Source organism: Felis catus, chromosome B4, assembly GCF_018350175.1.
Source record: "Felis catus isolate Fca126 chromosome B4, F.catus_Fca126_mat1.0, whole genome shotgun sequence".
Taxonomy (NCBI): domain Eukaryota; kingdom Metazoa; phylum Chordata; class Mammalia; order Carnivora; family Felidae; genus Felis; species Felis catus.
In genome coordinates this window covers 69,813,872-69,835,627 of record NC_058374.1, presented here as the reverse complement: position 1 = coordinate 69,835,627, position 21,756 = coordinate 69,813,872, and the positions used below count along the sequence as shown (strand labels likewise).

At 35.2% G+C, this 21,756-nt stretch overlaps 1 protein-coding gene across 8 annotated transcripts in view; it reads right to left on the bottom strand.

Moving 5' to 3' along the window:
- PPHLN1 (periphilin 1) overlaps positions 1-21,756 on the bottom strand; it is a 142,417-nt gene that overhangs the window by 115,715 nt on the left and 4,946 nt on the right. For 2 of the 8 annotated variants that reach the window (XM_006933619.4, XM_011283875.3), the window contains exons 2-4: positions 16,795-16,837; positions 13,921-14,012; positions 1,254-1,418 (exon numbers count right to left, since the gene is read on the bottom strand). In XM_006933619.4, coding sequence (XP_006933681.1) covers positions 1,254-1,418; positions 13,921-14,012; position 16,795 — 258 coding nt within the window. In that variant the 5' untranslated portion in view covers positions 16,796-16,837. Of the gene's footprint in view, positions 1-1,253; positions 1,419-13,920; positions 14,013-16,794; positions 16,838-18,727; positions 18,785-21,756 lie in introns of those variants that run through there. The other 6 variants (XM_006933622.4, XM_011283879.3, XM_011283876.4 and 3 more) reach the window with 5 other exon arrangements.

Below are 21,756 nucleotides of genomic sequence, written 5' to 3'. Positions count from 1 at the left end.
ATATTCATGAGGGTTCAAATACAAATTGGTCCAATGAATCAAAATTCCCTATTTATATTAAATGGCCACATTTAGTTTTCACAAGAGGGATAACAATCTTATGCAAGGCCAAATTTTTTTCTTCCTCAGACTACCTGGAAGAATAACTCCAAAGGCAAAGTCCAGTATTTCTAGGATAGAGACAATGCATAATGTTTACTTTTCAACACCAAATTTGTCTTCCTAAAGGAACAGCACAACATTTAAAAATTGAAAAAAACACGAATCAATTCTATGAGAAAGAAGCTGTGCACTCCCAACTTTAAAACTACAAGAAAACACTGAATAGTCTCATTACTACTTTAGAATTGTTAAGAGTCACCATGATGGAGTAATCAGAGAACTGGACTTCCATACATATATACACACAATCCTGGGTAAATGACTTTAAGGGTGAAGTATGGAAAGTAATTCCAACAGCCAATGTGAGGTCAAATTTTAATATAAATGTTTGAATATGTACTGTAAATTACAATAGTATACAGTAGGCAAAGGGAAAAAAGAGAAAATGTAGAAAAACAGTCTGGCAGAGGAGTGAGGTAAACACACAAGCCAAGTCAAAGGAACTACATCAAGGAATAGTTGCAGTCACGTTCAATGACAGATTGTTGCAACATTTAATACACATACTTCTAGAGTATTAAAGATTATCAGAAGAAACAAAATACAATAATAACAATGGTAATAACAGCTAACATTTAAAAAGTGCTTATTATATATAGGACAGTGTTGTGAGAGCTTTCTAATTTGAGTAAGTAGACTTTAATAAGTACAACAAAAATGAGACTGAAGTTCAACAACCTTAATCCAACCTCACCCACAGCATCTCATCATGAATGAAAATAAAGTAATTATAAGTCAGTACCTCCAGTAAGAGATGGTAACCACCTGCTCATCACTTTTTTGAGTACCAAGGCAATACATAGATTACCTTTATATGCTTCTGCAAATTCTTTCCAATTTAGGGGATAAAAACACAGGTTAGTTGGAATTAATGTCATTTAGATAGAGCTATCCAGAATGGCTTACCCACTTTATCCCAAGATTCTCCACTACCAGTTCCCATTTGACAGCTCTAGCAGGGAAGTCAACAGAGCATCAAGCAGGAAGTGTTTATTCACCTGCCTTCATGGCCAATCACATAAATTTCAAAAATTACATGATTTTTAAACTTATAAAATATAACAATTAGTACACGGGGGAAATTTACATACTCCTCTGTGAGGTGGACCACTTCTTCGATCATGAGAAAAACTGCGGCCCTCGTCATATTCTCGGTAATCAACATGACTGTAATATCTATTGTAGTTTCCTTCACCAGGTCTGTCTAGCAGTGGTGGTTTCTTTGGCACAATATTAACTACTCTATGGTAGCCATCCTAAAACAGACAAAAAGAAATATATAAAAATCACTAACTTCTCTATTTGGTTTTGGAAAGGTTTTTTAAAAGCACAGGAGTTCTTATCCTTAATCAAATAGAGTAAATGTATAAACAAACAAAAATGCATTAATGAAATAACATGAATATAACTAATAGTAATGTTTTCACATGGATTAAAGGAAATAAAATTGTTCAATGAAGCCAGGTGCTTAAAATAACAAGTAGCAATACTAAAAATCAATCATAAAAGAAAAAATACATACTATTATTTTAATAAAAAATAAACTACGGAAAGAATGTTACATAGCTCTAATCCTAATTCCCTAAGAATTTTAAAAACAAAACCATTTAAGATAGCACACACCTTTAGTCTAATTAATGTGTTTGAAGTATACTATTCAGAAGAAATACAAAATCTTTACACTTAAGCAACAGCAAACAGAGACAGAATATTGAGCTAGAATCATCAAGAGGAAACATTGCTATTTCTCCAGAAGCGCTGGAGAGAAAACAGCCTTTGACTTCACAGTCTAGAAGCAAAATAAAACCCAATATAAAATTTGAACTCATTTTCAAAATAGTAAGTTGTTAATATTTTAAAGTTTCAGCAATTAGAGGCACCTGGGTGGCTCAGTCAAACACTGGACTCTTGGTTTTGGCTCAGGTCATGATCTCCCAGTTTGTGAGTTCAAGCCCTGAGTCAGGCTCACGCTCCGTGTTGGTGGTGCAGAGCCAGCTTGGGATTCTCTATCTCACTCTGTCCCTCCCATGTGCTCGCTTGCTCTCTCTCTCTCTCAAAATAAATAAACTTTAAAATAAAATAAAGTTTGAGCAACTAAGTGGATTTCTGGGGGGGACTGGGAAATTGGACAGAGGGAGAAGAGCACCTATGCTAGGTTAGCAGTTGCTGTGAAACAACTGAACAAAATGGTTATCAACAAGTAAGGACTAGAGAGCTACACGACATGTATTTATACATAATCTCGCCTTGAACATTCATGGTATGTCTTCTACCAATATCAGAGTAAATATATGTGAAAGAAATTAGAAAGCAATCAAAGTATAAGCCATGATCAATTTAAATTAACTGACTGGACAAAATAAAAACATGAAGCCCAAAATAAAGCCCAACATTCAGGGCATTACTATACCATCTTTATGTCCAGTTTCATCATCAATACAATAGATTAATACTATTACCTATCTCAAGGAGCTGTTGTGAAGACTGAGCAAAAAGCAGATTGTAAAAAATTTAGTACAATGTGTAGGACACACTATGTACTCAAAAATATTTGTTGTTTTGATTACCTTTTTAATGTCCATGTGAAACACAATTCCTCAAAAGTGTCTATTCACTTACATAACTTCTTAGCATTAATAACTGCAACTATTCAATCATTAAATTACTGTGTCTTATTCAAATTTCCCTGTGGGTAGGAAATTTGTTAATGTGCGGAGAAAAAATAAAATAGTTCATATCTATTTAAGAACTAAAATGATCTACCTAATTTTTCCCCATGGGGCTATAAGGTGGTTTCTTTCTTTAGTATGTTAAATATTACATTAAAACATATATTTTAGGGGCACCTGGGTGGCTCAATCGGTTAAGCAGCCGACTTCGGCTCAGGTCATGATTTCGCAGTCCGTGAGTTCGAGCCCCGCGTCGGGCTCTGTGCTGACAGCTCAGAGCCTGGAGCCTGTTTCAGATTCTGTGTCTCCCTCTCTCTGACCCTCCCCCATTCATGCTCGGTCTCTGTGTCAAAACTGAATAAACGTTAAAAAAATTTTTTTTAATTAAAAAAAATATTTTATAGTTTACATAATATATAATAGATAAATGAACCCACAGGCTCTTATAAAAATTACCTTTCAAAGATGTTTCAATTAAATCTAAGCCAACATTGAGCTTCTAAACAAATTCAACATTAAGCCAAAATCAGCAACATAATTTATAGCATTCTCTAAATTAAAATTTATTATTCATAAAATTAGAATCACTGATTTCTACAATTCCAAGAAACCATACAATTCCATTCTATAACGTCCTTGTATATATTTATTTGGAGGGATGGTGGCCTAAGTATGCATGTCTAAACACTTGCATGAATAGAGAGCTTATTACTTTACATGCAACCTTTTCCTCTATTCAAAGTTATTCTAGGATTGTAAAATGCATATGGTAAAACTTGAATCATATTTAGTCATAGATTTAATAAACTGTTTTTTCCAAATAAAGATAAAATCATTCCAAAGTTGTTAATCAGCAACAGAAAAACAAAAACAAACAAAAAAACTCCTAATGACAGCTCTGTATCTAGCAATGAAGATTAAACTCTTTATGTTTTGAGATTGTTCAAATATAAGTACATTATTACCATCTCAACTCTATAACAGGCATCTATTCTTAAGGAAAATTCTATATTTATATGAAAAGTTTTAAGGAAATAAAGATGACTGGAGCAATCTGATGAAGCCAAGACTGTATTTTCAGAAAGTCCCTATCTTATCTAGGAATACCATGCAAGGATTTTTCTAACAAAATTCATGATGAGAAGCAAAGATTTCAGAATTTTTCAAAAGCTTTTTTTAATGAAAAAGTTCAAACAGTATTTTATATTACATGCAATACTGGACATGATTGGAAATACCATCAGAGTTTGAAATTCTCCTACAAACTTACATGGAGCTATAAACATGTAATTTTCCTTTTTAATGTTTATTTATTGAAAGAGCAAAAGAGAGAGAGAGAGAGAGAGAGAGAGAGAGAGAGAGAGGGAGGGAGGGAGGGAGGGAGGGAGGGAGCAGACAGAAAGGGAGAGAGAATCCCAAGAGGCTCGAAACCACAAACCATAAGATCATGACCTGAGCTGAAACTAAGAGTCAGAAGCTTAACCAACTGGGCCACCCAGGCGCCCCATAATTTCCCTTTCTAGATGCTAACAGAAATACACAAGGCTTCAGGTACTGATACGGTTGGAGTCTTCATTTTAGAAATATCTTGGAAAATAATGGCACCATTATATACAAACCAGAAATAAAAACTGTAACTTCTAAAGACTACCTTAAAAGATTAAGGATAATAGAATCATTTTCAATTAATTTAAAAACAAACCCAATGGAGGGGCGCCTGGGTGGCGCAGTCGGTTAAGCGTCCGACTTCAGCCAGGTCACGATCTCACGGTCTGGGAGTTCGAGCCCCGCGTCAGGCTCTGGGCTGATGGCTCAGAGCCTGGAGCCTGTTTCCGATTCTGTGTCTCCCTCTCTCTCTGCCCCTCCCCCGTTCATGCTCTGTCTCTCTCTGACCCAAAAATGAATAAACGTTGAAAAAAAAAAATTAAAAAAAATAAAAAAAATAAATAAAAACAAACCCAATGGAATCAAAATATTTCTATTATTTAAAATGCAGATATTTCGGGGGCACCTTGGGTGGCTAAGTCAGTTAACCATCTGGCTCTGGATTTCAGCTCAGGTCACGATCTCACAGTTCATAAAATTGAGCCCTGGATGGGGCTCTGGGCTGAAAATTCTGAGTCTGCTTGGGATTCTGTCTCTCCTCTCTCACTGCCCCTCTCCCCACTTGCATGCACTTGCTCCTTCTCTCTCTCTCTCAAAATACATAAAACATTTCAAAAAATAAAATGCAGGTATTTCAAATCTTGAGTTTGGACATATAATCTGAATTTACCTCAATGAAATCAATATTCATTGCTTCAGTTCATTATAAAAATTTGTACAGTGCCCCATCAAAAAGATCAGACCATATCAATTCAATTGTTGCATATTTATACCATGTACCTATTTTCTACGGCTGTTACTAAAATTTCCAAAAATATGTGTAAAATTCTATCAGATTTGCCCCTCCAAAATTAGTGTTAATGTTATGATCAGTCAGACCAAAATTAAAAAGTATACGTAACTCATTAAAAAAAAAATTTTAAGCCTATTTTACTCAATCATGATCTATTCTCACAGGATGTAGAAAGCAACAACTTGCATATACATACTTTTTTGAGAAGTTATAGGTCTATGAAATTTACACATTCACATAGGTCCCTATCTAGGGGGTAAAACGATTCCAACCATTAGGGCTTCTGAGTTTCTGAAACAAGGATTGTTCACAGTTTTGCTTTTGCTAATGAAAATTTGAGCAGGTTAAGATACTTATCAAATTAGTTTTGCAATTTTTAAGTCTGAAATGGTGATTGTGTTTTGTTACGAAATAAGCAATTATTTCTTAATTTGCTATAAATTCCAATTTAATAGAACTACCTCTTATGAGTAACACTTTCATTTCAGTAAGTAAAAGCACCAAGTTTTGTTTCATTCAATATTTAATGTCAAATTTCCCACACTAATGTTTAGTCTCTTTACTAACTGGGGGCAAATCATGAGGATTAGCATGTTTCTTTAAAAAGTTTTCCAACGTCAGGGGTGCCTGAGTGGCTCAGATGGTTAAGCCTCGGACTTCAGCTCAGGTCATGATCTCAAGGTTCATGAGTTTGAGCCCTGCCTCAGGAGCTATATTGACAGCTCAGAGCCTGGAACCTGCTTCTGATTCTGTGTCTCCCTCTCTCTCTGCCCCTCCCCCACTCACACACTGTCCCTCTCTCTATCTCTCTCTGAAAAATAAATAAACATTAAAAACGTTTCCAATGTGATTACAATACTTGGCACAAAGTCTAACAAAAAACATTTAAAGGAAAAAATTTAATAGACAAGCAACTCCTCTTAAGCATCTTTATCATTTGGAGACACACACTAAAATATTTATTTACATTTGAAATAGGGTATCTTGGATTTACTTCAAAATAATCTGGGAGAAAAGAAACTGGGGAAGGCACAGACAAAACAAGATGGACCAAAAGCTGGTAACTGCCACTTTGGATGATTTGTCCATGGGGAGTTCATTTTGTTATTTTGTCTACTTTTATATCTGTGATATATGTCCTTATAAGAAAGTAAAAAGCAACTAAAACACACAAAACTACCAGCAAACTAAGCATGACAGCATGTAAATAATTCATGCCATTACTGCCTAAAACAATCAACTTAGTATGAATGCAAGCTTCATGGGCACAGACACCTTGGTCTTAATTCACTGCTCTATTCCCAGCACCTGGAACAGCACTTGGCACATAGTAAGCACTACATACCTGATACACGTTCTACTGTGTTGTATCAATTTTATGTTACTTCTGGCATCACATGTTTTTTACTAGAAAAGTACCACACAAACCACACATACCTAAAAAATTCTACTACACAGGCTGGTGGACTTCTTTCAAAAGCTTGAGATTCCCTCACTCTGATCCCTCATATTTTTGTGACATGCATTTCAGTAACTATTCATTTAATTCACTCACTGAATTTTCAAAGAAATATTGGTGTTTTTGCATTTCAATAGCTTTGGGGAATAATGGGTCAGATATCTGAAATTGGAACTGCCCCAGAAAATAAGGACACAGTGTTACAGAATGTAGCCAAGAACTGATCCTTCCTCTCTGGAAATAATGACAACAAAAAGAAAGTTCTTGCAATTCTGTCAGACAAAAAAGGAAAACACCTCCTAGGGCATACACAAAGGAACGTTACTAAATCGAAACTCAGCAAATGAACACTTAAGATTTTATGTTTCACATGTGTAATTTTCACATTTAGAAAAAGTTGAAAAAAATATTGCACTTTAATGATATGAATATCCATGTAGTTAATGAAAAGCATACATACTGTTGGCCAGTTTACTCTGAACTATTTCAAAAAATTAGATGGATTAAATAGATGGATAAAGGACAGATAGATGGATAAATATACAATAAAGCATGTTTTCATCAAATGTTAATAGTTGAATATTAGTGAGTAAATGAGAGTAATGAGAAAAAAAGAAATACAGTAAACTTGCTTTTCTATTAGAGAAAAGAATCCAAATATACAAAATAAAAGACATTACTTTCCTTTTTCCCAGCCACTAATGATAGGGAGTTCCCACTTTTTAAAGGATTAACCAGTTTTATATTTAGAAAAAAATAATAATCTGCCTTTTCAAAACTCAAGTTTTTACGGAAGTATGACATACATACAAAATGTGTACAAATCATAAATGTACTTCTGGATAAATTTTCACAAGGTAATCACACTGTGTAACTACCACCCGCTTCAAAAAACTAAACACACTTAGTACAGCAAAAGCCTTCCTGTGCTTTGTCCCAGTCACTACTTCCCTCTCCCAAAAGTAACCACTTTATTGGTGAATTCTGCCTATTCTAAAACTATGTAACAGGAAATACAGGATATATACTCTTATATTTAGCTTCTTTCTTTCAGTAGGATGTTTGTGAGGTTCCTACATGTTGCTGCTTTTGCAAGGGTCCATTCAGGTCCATTCATTCTCACTGCTGTGTAACCTACACAATTAATTTATCTATTCCATTGTTAGACATCAGATTGTGGCCAATTTGAGCTTTTATGAACAATGCTGCTTGTGAACATTCTTGTACAAATCAGTGATATACCAATATGATCTTTAAAATAACATAAGATGATCTCTGCTTTATAAGCAAATATTTTTAAGCTTTAAATAAGTTATATTATTAGCTCCAAAGTCAGGAATTATAACTTTACTGACTTATATTTCTGTTCTAGTGTAATTTATCAAACGCTTGTCTAGCCTAAGGATTTAGCAGGTCCTTGAAATCATATATGAATATAAAATTACTTTTTTCACCCAAATGCAGCAACAAAAAACCAAATAATAGCAATTACCTATGGCTTCATCACTTAACAGAAATCACAGATATTTTCATATCATGTCATAGCTGTTGCAGATACCTCAAAATCTATTTATTCTCATTATTTTGAAAATATAGTAATGAAACCTCACCTAGCTCTTAATATTTATTGACCTACTAAAGTACATCTTACTACATCATAAATTTGCTTTTTAATAGTTTGAGAAATATTCAAATATACATGTAAATATTGAAATATTCAAATATATTCAAATAGAAGTCCTTTAATTCTGTGTATTTCATTTTACAGTTTTAAAAACGCTACTCTAAAAAAGGGATCCATAGGCTTCACCAGACTGTTAAACGGATCCATGGCACCAAAAAGTTTAAGAAACTGTGATTTAACTAAAATGTAGGTGTAACATAGAAGGCAAAGGGATAATTTCCAAGAGCCATCAAAGGCACATAAAATGAAGGGAAGGGAAGGCTTTAAATTTCTAACCAAAATAAGACCAAGTTTACCAATAAGAGTATATGAGTCTTGAGGAAGGAGATGTGGGAATACAGAAGAATTTATAAACTAGGAGAGATTGGGGGAATATAGGGACCAACTAATGGAATTAAGATTTTTTTTTCAAAAAAGGAAAGGAATGAGGCTATAAAAGGTCTGGGCAGTTTCTGTGCCCTCAGGAGAAAGGCAATCTAGGTTTCTCCCCCTCTAGGAGGAACCAAGTAGCCAGAGAATTTAGGAAAGTCAGATTTACCTTTAGGCACTTAGAGACAGTTGAGTGAGTACCTCTAGTCTGATTTCAAATGCACTTGTGGTATAAAACATATCTGCTTCCTGCTGATGAAGATATTTTATAAAGAAGTCTGTTTCACATTTATACACATAAATTATATAAAAATGAAAATGTTTGAATTTGTTTACTTTTACTACGATATCCTCATCTATTGAGAACTTCCATAACCTATCATTTTTACCTCAACTCCTGTCATCATCAGCAACTTCAGTGTTCACCTACAATGTGCATTTCTTAACTCTGCATAAGAGTCACCTGATGAACCTTTACACAACACTGGCGTTCAGATCCTACCTGCAAGATTAGGGCTTAATTTTCTGGATGGGGCCCAGTATTTATGTCACCCAGCTCTTTGGGTGACTTCAATGTATGGTGAAGACTGAGAGCCTCTAATCAAAATCACTGATCCAAAATCTAGCCTCCAAGTTTTTCTGATCTCAACTCCAATAACCTTCACCCACCCTCTATTCCCAACACCATCCACTGAACTTTAATTATCCAGAACTGTCCTTTCTTGGCAACTCCACACTCCAAATACCAATTGTCTATCTTTCTGTCATTCGCTGGTGTTCAACCTCACTGAGCTTATCCTGTCCCTCAACCCCTCACTTCTTTCAATCCACTATCCCTCTCACAGCCTTAGTTCCTTTCTGAAACAGCCCATTACACATATTACCTCAATAATTCTGAGTCAGAACCTTCATTATTCTCATCTTTCTGTGCCTACCACTCATTGTGCAATCTTAAATCAATACAACAACCTGCTTTCTCCACTCCTAAACTGGGCTACTTAGGTAATAAAGTGCACATTCCTGTAGACTGGCACCCCCATAATTTACGGTGCACAAGCTCACTGCTCCATCATCAAAAGTCTTTTTAAACACCTCTGGTGAAGAGATACCAACAATGGCTATTCCAAATTCAATGTGGCCTCAAGTCTCCCTCTACCTTATCCTAGGAGAAAACAAAGGCTATTAGGTATGAACTTTCTCAAATCCATTATCACACAATGACCTAACTAGAGATCCGAAGCACCCTTCTTATTGATCTTAGGACACTGATAAATGGATTATTCCCATCTTAAAACTCACTGCTCTCCCACTTGGTTTAAACCAGGACTGGTTTAAAGGAATCCCCCTGCCTGGCAATAGCCTACAGCCTCCTGGCAGGTCCCTCTGCCTCCAGTCTTTAAGCCAACTTCCACTGCAGTGTGTTCTATAACACAGCAAGCATATATAATGCAGAATGGTGTAATAAACATTTTATATCACAACTTTTTCCATGTATGATCACAAATATTTCCCACTATTGCCTGAAATTACATTTTTCTCAGCTTAGTTAACATACAGTGTAATCTTGGCTTCAGGCATAGAACCCAGTGATTCATCATTTACATATAACACCCAGTGCTCATCCCAAAAAGTGCCCTCTCCTTAATGCGCATCATCCATTTTCCCCACCGCCATCAATCCTCAGTTTGTTCTCTGTATTTAAGAGTCTCTTATAGTTTGCCTCCCTCTCTGTTTTTATCTTACTTTTCCTTCCCTTCCCTTATTATCATCTGCTAATTTTCTCAAATTCCACATAGTGAAATCATGTGATATCTTTATCTGACTTATTTTGCTTAGCATAATACCCTCCAGTTCCATCCACATTGTGGCAAATGGGAAGATTTCATTCTTTTTCATCACCAGAGTAATATTCCATTGTATATATATACCACATCTTTATCCATTCATCAGTTGATGGACATTTGCGCTCTTTCCAGAATTTGACTATTGTTGATAGCATAGCTATAAACGCTGGGGTGCATGAGACCCTTTGATTCAGCACTCCTACACCCTTTGGATAAATTCTTAGTAGTGCAATTGTTGGTCATAGGGTAATTCTATTTTTAATTTTTTGAGGAACCTCCACTGTTTTCCAGAGCAGCTGCACCAGTTTGCATTCCCACCAACAGTGCAAGAGGGCTCCCCTTTATCCACATCCTCACCAACACCCGTTGTTGCCTGAGTTGTTAATTTTAGCCACTCTGACTGGTGTGAGGTGGTATCTCATTGTGGTTTTGACATGTATTTCCCTGATGATGAGCGAAAGGATGTTGAGCATCCTTTCATCCATCTGTTAGCCATCTAGATGTCTTCTTTGGAAAAGTGTCTATTCATGTCTTCTGCCCATTTCTTCACTGGATTATTTGTTTTTCGGGTGTTGAGTTTGGTAAGTTCTTTATAGATTTTTGATATTAGCCCTTTATCTGCTATGTCCTTTCCCCCATTCCATCAGTTGCCTTTTAGTTTTGTTTATTTCCTTTGCTATGCAGAAGCTTTTTATCTTGATGAGATCCCAACAATTTGCTTTTCTTTCCCTTTCCTTCAGAGATTCTGTATATAAACCTCTGCCTACATTTTACGTCTCCTAAAACATTCCATTGAGTTCTATAAATGTTGTACCGTTCAACACTCAGAATTGTTTAAGATTAAGAAGTTTATATATAAAACTAGCAAGAACTAGTTACACGTAATTATAGTAAGTTACCTTTTTTTTTTTAATTTTTTTTTCAACGTTTTTTATTTATTTTTGGGACAGAGAGAGACAGAGCATGAACGGGGGAGGGGCAGAGAGAGAGAGAGAGACACAGAATCGGAAACAGGCTCCAGGCTCTGAGCCATCAGCCCAGAGCCTGATGCGGGGCTCGAACTCACAGACCGCGAGATCGTGACCTGGCTGAAGTCGGACGCTTAACCGACTGCGCCACCCAGGCGCCCCAGTAAGTTACCATTTAAAAGTCATCCCCTCTCTTGGGGCTCCTGGGTGGCATTTCAGCTCAGGTCACGATCATGAATTCAAGTCCCGCACGGTCAGTGCAGAGCCTGCTTGGGATTCTATCTCTCCCCTTCTCCCGCTGTCCCTCCCCCATTCATGCACATGTTCTCTCTCATGCAAAATAAACTAAAAAAAATAAAATAAAATAAAAATAATCCCCTCTCTAAATGAACCTGATTTTATCATTTGGAGTCATGTGTTACATGAAGGAAAAAAAAAAAAGCAATTCCTCAAAATTGAAAACAAACTAAAACATATCCATCCATATATCCAGTTGGTGACATAATCACACAGAAAATTCTTTTAAGTATCCTTGAAATACAAATTCCTAGTGGGATATATCCTTGAAAAGGTAGGGGTCCTAAGAATTTTTTTTTCTAAAGTCATCCCTTTTCCCATCCCTGCATTAGTCTCACATGTTTATCTCTATTACTTGTTTGTCTTTCTAGGTAAACTATAAGGTAATTTTATCAAGTTGAAAACAATTTAACTATAAATAAACCTGGAGGGGTGTCTGGTTGGCTCAGTAGGTTGAGCATCTGACTTCAGCTTAGGTCATGATCTCACAATTCCTGAGTTTGAACCCTGCATCAAGCTCAGCACAGAGCAGCCTGTTTTGGATCCTTTGTCTTCCTCTCTCAGTTCCTCCCCAGCTCACGTTAGCGTGCTTTCTCAAAAATAAACAAACATTAAAAAAAAAAAAAAAAACCTGCAAAGAAATGACATACAGTAATAATTAAGTCAACCCATTCTGAAATATGGTAGGCCTCTTCACCTTGTCAATCTTTTATCTTTTTTTTTCTTTTTTTTTGGTTGTCAAATGATCCTTTATTGAAATATTTTTCTTTGTAGTTCTTAACTAGCTGGCATTCCACTGTACCACTATTGATATCATCTATGATGTCATGAGTCTGCCAGCCATCAGCACTGCAGCCCACAGATTGGCCAGTTCCCAGGATCTCTTTAATGGTCCCAGAGAGTTCTCTGGCTAAAGATGGGTGCTGCATCTGTCAGGCAATGTCGACAATCTCATCAAAAGTGGTATTTCCACTGTGCTTAATGTTTTTCTGCTTCTATCTCTTGGTGATTCTTTGACAGCTTTGAAAATTAGGACAGAGGCAGAAGATACCAATTCAATCTGGGCCTTTTTGCTCCGAATGGTCAGTTTCACTGTAATCCTCAGACCCTTCTAATCACGGGTTACCGTGGTGATGTCATCACCAACCTTTACTGGAGACAGACGCAGGGGGCTGATCATTTTAGATCAACCCCCACCTACGCTATAATTGAGGCCAAATGACAATGCTGAATGTGACATTACCAATCTAAATAGGTTGTAAGATTTACTTCAAATATAGAAGTAAAAAAACAACATATAAACAAATATTTGTTCCCTATGATAGTGTATAATGGATCCATAATATATCTACATACCATCACCACAACCCAAATCCCCTGATGCTTAGAATGTGTCTGTGCAAAAGTTTAAGACTGACAGCTTCTTGACTTTCTACAAACCTTCCTTTGGGTCTCTGCAGAGGATTTTGGGGAAAGAGTACATATATTCATTCAATAAACGCTGAGCTCCTACTATGTGCCAGGTACTAGATGGTGCTGGGAATACAATAATAAGCAAAACAGCAAGCTCCTTGAGAAAAGGTCTCATTAAAACTTCCCAATTCCCAGAGCAACAAAGAGACAAACAGTAGGACAGTACGCCAGAAGCTGCCTGCCTGCCGCTGAGCTGCCCCTACTTTTTAATTTCACTTTTTAATGTTTCCAATTCGCAAACATTTTTAGGAATAAAGAAAAATAGGTGACAGCTAATAGTAGGAGCAGATGCTCAAATACTCCTTCATTAATTGATGGTCTACCTCTATAAAACCTCCATTTTCTTCACAAATTCAATTCAATATAAAAACTTACCATTTTAGAAATTTATTTCCGTATTTAGAAATGTACATAAATGAAATATTGCCTTTTATTTTCAAACTTTTAACTTTTAAAAGATAAACTTAATGTGTCTATATTTCAACCTAAACTGGTAAATTTTTGGCACTTAAAGATTTTGTTAGGAGGCCAAGCTTTGGTGTACAAAATTCACTTCCATACTAGGTTGCGAATTATTCTACATCATTAGCAACTTACACTGGGGTGACTTCGAGGAGGTACTCGTTCTCTTGGAAGTCTTTCATAGTCATATCGTCCCTCAGACCACATTTCATCTCTTCTGTAAGCCACTAAACAAAAAGGAACCAAAGAATTACAGTTTTTATGTTTTTAGGAAGTAGTAGAGAAGATTTAAAAAAACAAGTAGTTATTTTCCAACCAGTATTTTCCAGAGATACTTAATGAAAACAATATAAGTGACCAAAAGAAAAAAAGAATGATTAAGGCAATTCTCCCTCCAAATAATTTTGAAATGTTCTTTTAAAAAAAATATAATAGAAAGCTCCACCTTCCATTTTGAAGGCTATTTAAAGCTTCAAAGAGCTGTTCCCATCAACTATAGTAAAAAGATCCCTAAGACCCCAAATATTTCTTCATTCTCATAGTAAAAATTAGAAAAGATTCATTCTCCTGAATAACTTAAAATGCTGATCAGCAAGCAATGCTACTCCTATTTCTTGGTGGATGGTTTCTATAACACTAAGTTTTTTGTTTTTCTACAGTCTTGGAGCTTATCTCCTCTATATGTTCAATGAAATGGTTAACCAAAAAAAGTGCTAAAAACTTTAAGTGTTAAATCCTATAAAAACACACTCAACAAACCCCAAAATAGAGCACTCTCGATTTTGCTTTTAATACCATAGATTTATTTTAATGCAAAGACACTCTCATAAAATTTGAAATTAAAAGTTCTATCAACATTTTTCACATTTAGGGTGCAGAGAGAGGCTTCCTACTTTGAGAGCTGATATGTTCTGGGTGGAGGGCTAATGCAGGAAGAAGATGAGAAAAGGGTGCAGGAAATAGCCTGAAGGTAATTTCTATGAAATCGCAATACAATAGATCAGTGGTTGGCAAACTTCTTTGTAAAGGATCAGACTAATATTTTCAGCCTTGCAGGTCACAGGTCTGTCATAACTACTCAATTCTACTGCTATAATATGAAAGCAGCCATAGACAATACATATACATGTAGCAGTGTGATCATGTTCCAAAAAATTTTTTATTTACAAAAACAGGCAGGCAGCCCACAGGCAGCAGCTCAATAACCACCAGAGTCGATGAGAAACGGTTAACAGGGCAGAACCAGGAGAAAATGAAGCAGGTTCTGACCCAAGAACTATGAACCATCTGATATGTAGAAGGATGATCACGAGCAAGAACTGAAAATGGGACTGGTACTAACTCAGGGCCTTTTAGTACATACATAGAGCACCAAGTCCAGCTCTAGTCTGCAGAGTTGTGAAGAAGGAAAATTTCTCAGAGAAGATACATGTCAAAAGATTTTTGGTGGCTCTTTATGACGTAGTAACCCTAAAGGGGAAAAAAGAGATGACATCCCATCTTGGCAATACAGAATTCTATGGTCTAAGAAAAAAACAAAGCCTAAAAGATGAGGGCAGTATTTTTTGACACTATCCATAGTACAAACAATCTTAATTTTCTCTGTAAAAACAAACCTACAATATTTTCTAATACAAATAGACCCAATAAAATGAACTAATGCCAATATGCCTAGAAAAATCTTAAGTCGCAAATTAGCTCTAACATTAATCAACCTGAATTCCAGGTCCACAATCAGACGTCATTAAGAATGTTATTTCAAAGTAACCAATATTTTAGGTACAAGACCTGATGGAAGCTTGGAAGTTGAAAAAAAAAAGAAAAGAAATTGTCAAAATTACTCCACCTATCCCACTTTTACTGAATCCATCATTTATCCTACTTGAGAGACAGTACAGAGAAAAGCAGCAACCAAATGAAACCAAATCACAGAAAAAAAAATGAACACAAAAGAAAAATGCACAAATGATATGAAGTCAGTTCACAAAAGAGTAAATACAATGACTCAATCTTTTGAAAAGATGCTCAACTTTCTTCAAAATAAGAAAAATGAAAACGAAAACTATAATGGAATACTAATTTTCACCCAAAGCTCTGCAAAAATCAAACTCCTTTGACTAGAGTAAGAAAAGCAACACTCTCCTATATTAACAAAACAAGTATACTTTGATACAGACTGGGAAAAAAACTGGCAATTAATATTAAATATTAAATGCACATATGCTTTGACCTGGTAATTCAACTTTTATGTATACTTCCATAGGTGAACAGCAAAGACTGAAACCAACCTAAAATGATGGTCAGGAGGGTACAAAATAAATAAAATGTTGTACATTCATATAAAGGATCATTATGCAAGCCATTTCAAAGAAAAGTCACCCCATATATAATATAGAAAGAATGCCGAGATACACTGGTAAGTAAGAAACAACAAAGGGTAGATTAATATGTTGAATATGCTGCCACTCTGGGAAAATATAAAGACAGGGTATGAATATATATGCAAGTGCACAGAATACTTCTGGGAGTATAAGCAAGAAAAGGAACAGTGCCTGCCACTGGGGAGAACTGGGTGGCTGAGTATAGGAAGGTGAATATTTTCAATGCATGTTTTATATACATCCTATGACCCATATCAAAAATAAAGAACTATATTTAAAGGTCTTGGAAATCGTTCAATAAGCATCTCAGTCGAAGGCACATGTGACTCTAGATCTCAGGATTTTGAGTTCAAGCCCTATGTGGGGTACAGATTAAAATAAAACTTTAAAAAAATTTTTTTATTTAAAAACATAAGCATAACATGTAAAGTGATGGCAAAAACTATGAATATAAATTAATGAACTTAAGGAAAACAAGTAAAAGTAAGATTCTGTAATTAATGAAACAAAAATAAATTACAAGAGTTCTAAAGAAATACTATACAGATTCTTAACTAGATATAACACTACGATATTAAAATTACTGGCTTCCCACAAAAAATGTAAGAATAACTACTATACTACTTACTTGAGTCCTTTCAGGAATCAAATATAAAGTTTTCAACAATCTCCTGTAGGAGGGGGGGAAAAATACAGACATAAGGATTTGTGTCTGTATAAATCAACCAACGGAGAAAAATAATTAACCCTTCATTATTTGTATAAATAAAACCCTAAGAACAAAAAAGTATGACCATTAGTAAGCCGAACTCCCTTCAAACACATTTTTAAAAATAGAAGAGATTATTTTGACCACAAGAGGCCACCCAAGTTTCATAAGAATAACCTAATTATATTAAAAGAATTCTCCTAATTTTGCCAGTTCAGAGCTGGGCAGGACAGTTTTCTTATCCTTATCTTTGAAAGAACTGCTTGAGATTTTTAAGGCAATTTTCATCTAGAATATTAAGAATGCTGGCTTTAAAATATCTCACCTATTTTAAAAAAATCTATTATCCTTAATCTGGAAATCCCTACAGTTTTATATTGGCAATAAATAGTCCCATGTTCAAAAATCATCCCAAAATCAAGGCAAGAATCATCAACTCATCAAAAAATACTATATCTACTAGATAAAAATTTGATGAAGAATTTTTGTTTAGATTTGAGGACAGTTGACACCCAACATTACATTAGTTTCAGGTGTACAACATGGTAATTACACATTATGCTATGCTCACAAATGTAGCTACCATCTGTCACCATATATCACTATTACAATGTCATTGACTATATTCTCTATGCTGTGCTTTTTTACTCCTGTGACTTCATTCCAGAACTTGCACCCTGTAATATCCCATGATGGAGAACTTTTAACACTTTCTCCCAAAAGAAATAAAGTGCACTGAGCAAGTTTAGGTAAAATGAAGACAGTAACAACAAATAAGTAATGTGCATATCATGATGGAAATTGCAAATCTATGAACCAGTCTTATCTTAAAAAAAAAAAAAAAAAAAAAAGTGGGGAATCTAAGTCTACTCAAGCCTGTAGCTCTATCTACCGCTTTACCAGAAACTCAAAGGATAGGAGTGGCTCTACTGGAAAGATTAGGCCCATTTAATTGCTACATAGAAATTCTGTGCTCACTAGCCACATGCAAAAATAAAGTTCTTTTTACAGTCTTAAATTTAGAGGTCACTCCTGATCTAGTTCCTTTTTCTGCCTGGAAGTCTACAAGACAAATAATAGAATTTTATTGTTATTACCTCAAAGGATTTCTACTTTAATTAATCAATCTACAATTTACAGAAGCTTAAAAAAAAGTAGCAAAGAAAGTCAAATTGGAAACAAAGCAGCAAGTACAAGGCAAAATTAAAAATATAATAAGAATTCAAAATAGAATGCCTAGAATATACACCATCAAGAGACAAGAGACCAATTAAATGTATTTGTGAAAGAGTTAAATATAAACAAAATGAATCAAAGCTAAAATCTGGAGATGACTCAACAAGTGGAAGCAGAAAAAAGCCAAAATAAATGTACATTATCTGATAGAAACTTACCATTCAATGAGTATGTTGTTTTAGTTTGGGAAGATGAAAAGTGTTGGATGGGAGTGATGGTTGCAACAATGTGAATGTACTTATTAATACCCATGAATTGTATACTTAATGGTTAGAATGGTAAATTCTATGTGTATTTTAACACAGTAAAAGACAAAAACAAAAACATGAATTTATCTGGCAAACTCCCAGATGAATTTGCTGAATATAACTACCACTTCTGTAGGGTGTCAATCTGTATATTAAACTTAATTTCTACTAGAAACAAACAGCAACAATGAAACAGCTACTCATTGCACTAATGTTACTACAATTTCAATTCCTACAGTTAATCCTAAAACAGTTTTGCATATTTAACTCCGTGTTTGATGATGCCCCAGTGGAGTATTCATCTTACAGGGAGCTATCGATATCAGTTAAATGTAAAAATGTTTAGTAAATAAATAAATTCTCTTTACTTTAAAAAGTTGAGGGGCACCTGGGTGGCTCAGTCGGTTGAGTGTCTGACTCTTGATTTCGGCTCAGGTCATGATCTCATGGTTTGTGAGATAGAGCCCCGCCTTGGGCTCTGCGCTGACAGAGTGGAAGCCTGCTTGGGATTCTCATGCGCACGCACTCTCTCTCTCTCTCAAAATAAATAAATATAAACATTTAAAAAATAATAAATAAAAATAAAAGAAAGATCTTAATTTAAAATTTCAATTACTATACACAATTGAATAATTCTATAAAAGGAAGTTAGTTTCCTTTACAAAAAATAATAAATTGCTTAAATGTCTATAATACAATGATTAAATATGAACATTAGACTATACTCTTCTGTAACAATTATTTCATTTTTTAAAGCTATCTCTTACTGGTGAGTATGCTAAATATTGACCTCTTTACAGAATATACAGGTATCTAGTTCTTAGATGTATTCTTACTATACCTATTAATGTTTTTACAAAACAGCACTATCAGAATACAATGCTTTATTATCTAAATTACCATATATTTTCAGAATAAAGAATATAAAAATAGTAGAACACTACAAAATGGTAAGACTAAATACAGCTTGGTGGAGTAAAATAATTATCATCCACCAGTATTTAACACTTCAAAAATTCAAACAGCACTGGTGAAGCCCATGTCAAATTATAAAACATCCCCTATTCTTAAGAAATCCATATAATTTGGCAAACAGGAGTATAAATAGAATATTCCATATGCAACCTTGTACTGTTAGTAAAACAAAACAGAAGACACAGTTTGAGGATTACATACAAAAGAAAAGAAATAATATTAGGCAGTAAAGAAGATAGGTCATAAACTGAATCTTGAATTAAGACAACAGAGAAGGGAAAAGGTAATCTTTTCAACAATCTTCTGATTAGCAGCATATGTTATTTATGACATTATCCAGATTTAGGAAATTGACCCATTCCACAACTAGAAGCCAATCATCTAAATTTAAACAAAGATGCTCTCACTGAAGTGATCATATTACTTACCGTGTAATCACTTCACTAATCTCCCATTAGTGGAGTCTCAGAAGTACTCCAGTAAAGTTCTCTGATCCAAAAGGATATGAAAACTGAAGAACAGAACTGAAAAATGGAAGGACCCTCTATATCACAATAAGGCAGAGAACAGAATTAGAATTCAGTATGGAGAACATAAGCTTCATCTAGAAGTTTGCTAAGAACTAGTTCTAAATTATAAAAATTGCATTCTCTTATGCCATATTCATTAGAGAGTATGTTTAATATACCATCATGGTATATTTAATCCAGAAAAGAAATAAACCTTTCTCAGAACACTCCACTAAGCCAACCATTATTATGTTAACTTCAGTTGAGGGGTAAGAGGATAGGGAAGATGGGAATTTGGTCATAGTAGCCTAGAAACTGAGAAAACACAAAGTCACAGGCAATAATCCTTGTGTCAAACCATTCACACTTTGAATCCACAGTTAGATCTATTTTCCACCTTATCCAAACTGGTTATGGTAGCAGTAATTTTTCAACTTATCCGAACTGGTTCTAGTAGCAGCTTAAAGTATAGAATAACTGTGCACACTGCTCTTTTTGGCCCTAAACACATTTACAATAAGAAAAAAAAACTCAGAATAAAAAAAAATAGCTTTCCCTCCTCTCTAAACCCATTCCTTTCACTCTTTATTTTCATTAATAACTACTTTAATAGCAAACCATGGTTAGTGAATAGAAAAGCCCCATATGACCTCATACTCTAGATGAGCATTAGACCTTTGCACAGGCAATTCCAACCCCCACTCCTACCCCAACCTAGAATGCTTTACTCCAGGTATCTGGTTAACTTCCTCATCCCTCAATATTCACCTTCTTAATGTCACCTGTCTACCAGACCGCCCTAAATCATTGCACTAGTTATCTAAGATATTATGTAAATTATTTTTGATGCATATTATTGGTCCCTTGCTACTAAGAATATGAACTATATGAAAGCAGGGATCTCTATGTTATTCAATGATTAATATTAAGCACCTAGAACAATTTGCACAATGTGTTCAGTGTTCATGTAGTCAATTTATTAATGCTGGTAATGTGGCCCCTCTAGATAAATGATTTCAATTCCATCCTGACTCCATTCAAGCAGATGTCTCACAGACATCTGCAATTCAACATGCCAATAGTTCACACTTCTCAGAAACCTGCTTCATCTCCTGTCTTCCCCATTTTAGTCAATGACACCACCATGTACCCAACAGCCCAAATCAGAAACCCGAACCACACAAGACCCAGAACTTTTCATATTTCACTATTCATTAAATCCAATTATTTCTTTCACCTCAATATATAAATATCAGATGTTCCTAGTCTAGCCATTGGACTCCCCAGTAGGAAAACACTAGTCTCCCTGCTTCTTCCTCACTCTAGAAATTGTAGCCAGAATGCTCACCCTGGTAAGACATCTGATTTAAAAATCTCTCAGTGGGTCCCCACCAGGGTTGAATGAGGATTCAACCCTAACCTTAAAAAAAGGCTTATCTGTGACCTTGCTTCGGCCTTTCTAGCTTCACCCCCACCATTTCCCCAATAGTCTCCAGAACCTCCAGACTTATCAAACTTGTTTTTGTTCTGTAAGTGTGCCACTATTTCTCACCACCACAGTTTGGCATGCTTTTCCTCTGCCTAGATCTTAGCTGCCTTCACCCTCTACTCTTCCTTCAGGATGCACTTAAATGTCAGGTTCTCTTATATTCTCCAGAAAGAACAATGTTGTTCTTTCTTTGGGCCTCTTGAAGTATCTTGCTATGACAGTACTATATAGCATCATATGCAATTTACTTTTCTTCCACTCCTTCCTATCAAACTCAACACTACGGCAAAGGCAATGACCGTGTGCCTCTCTTACTCCTGTTGTTTAGCAGGGTAAAGGTGATTATTAAATACTGGCTGAATAAACAGACATATTATTCATATGACCTCCACATGAGCCATTTTGGGGAAACTGAATACTGATT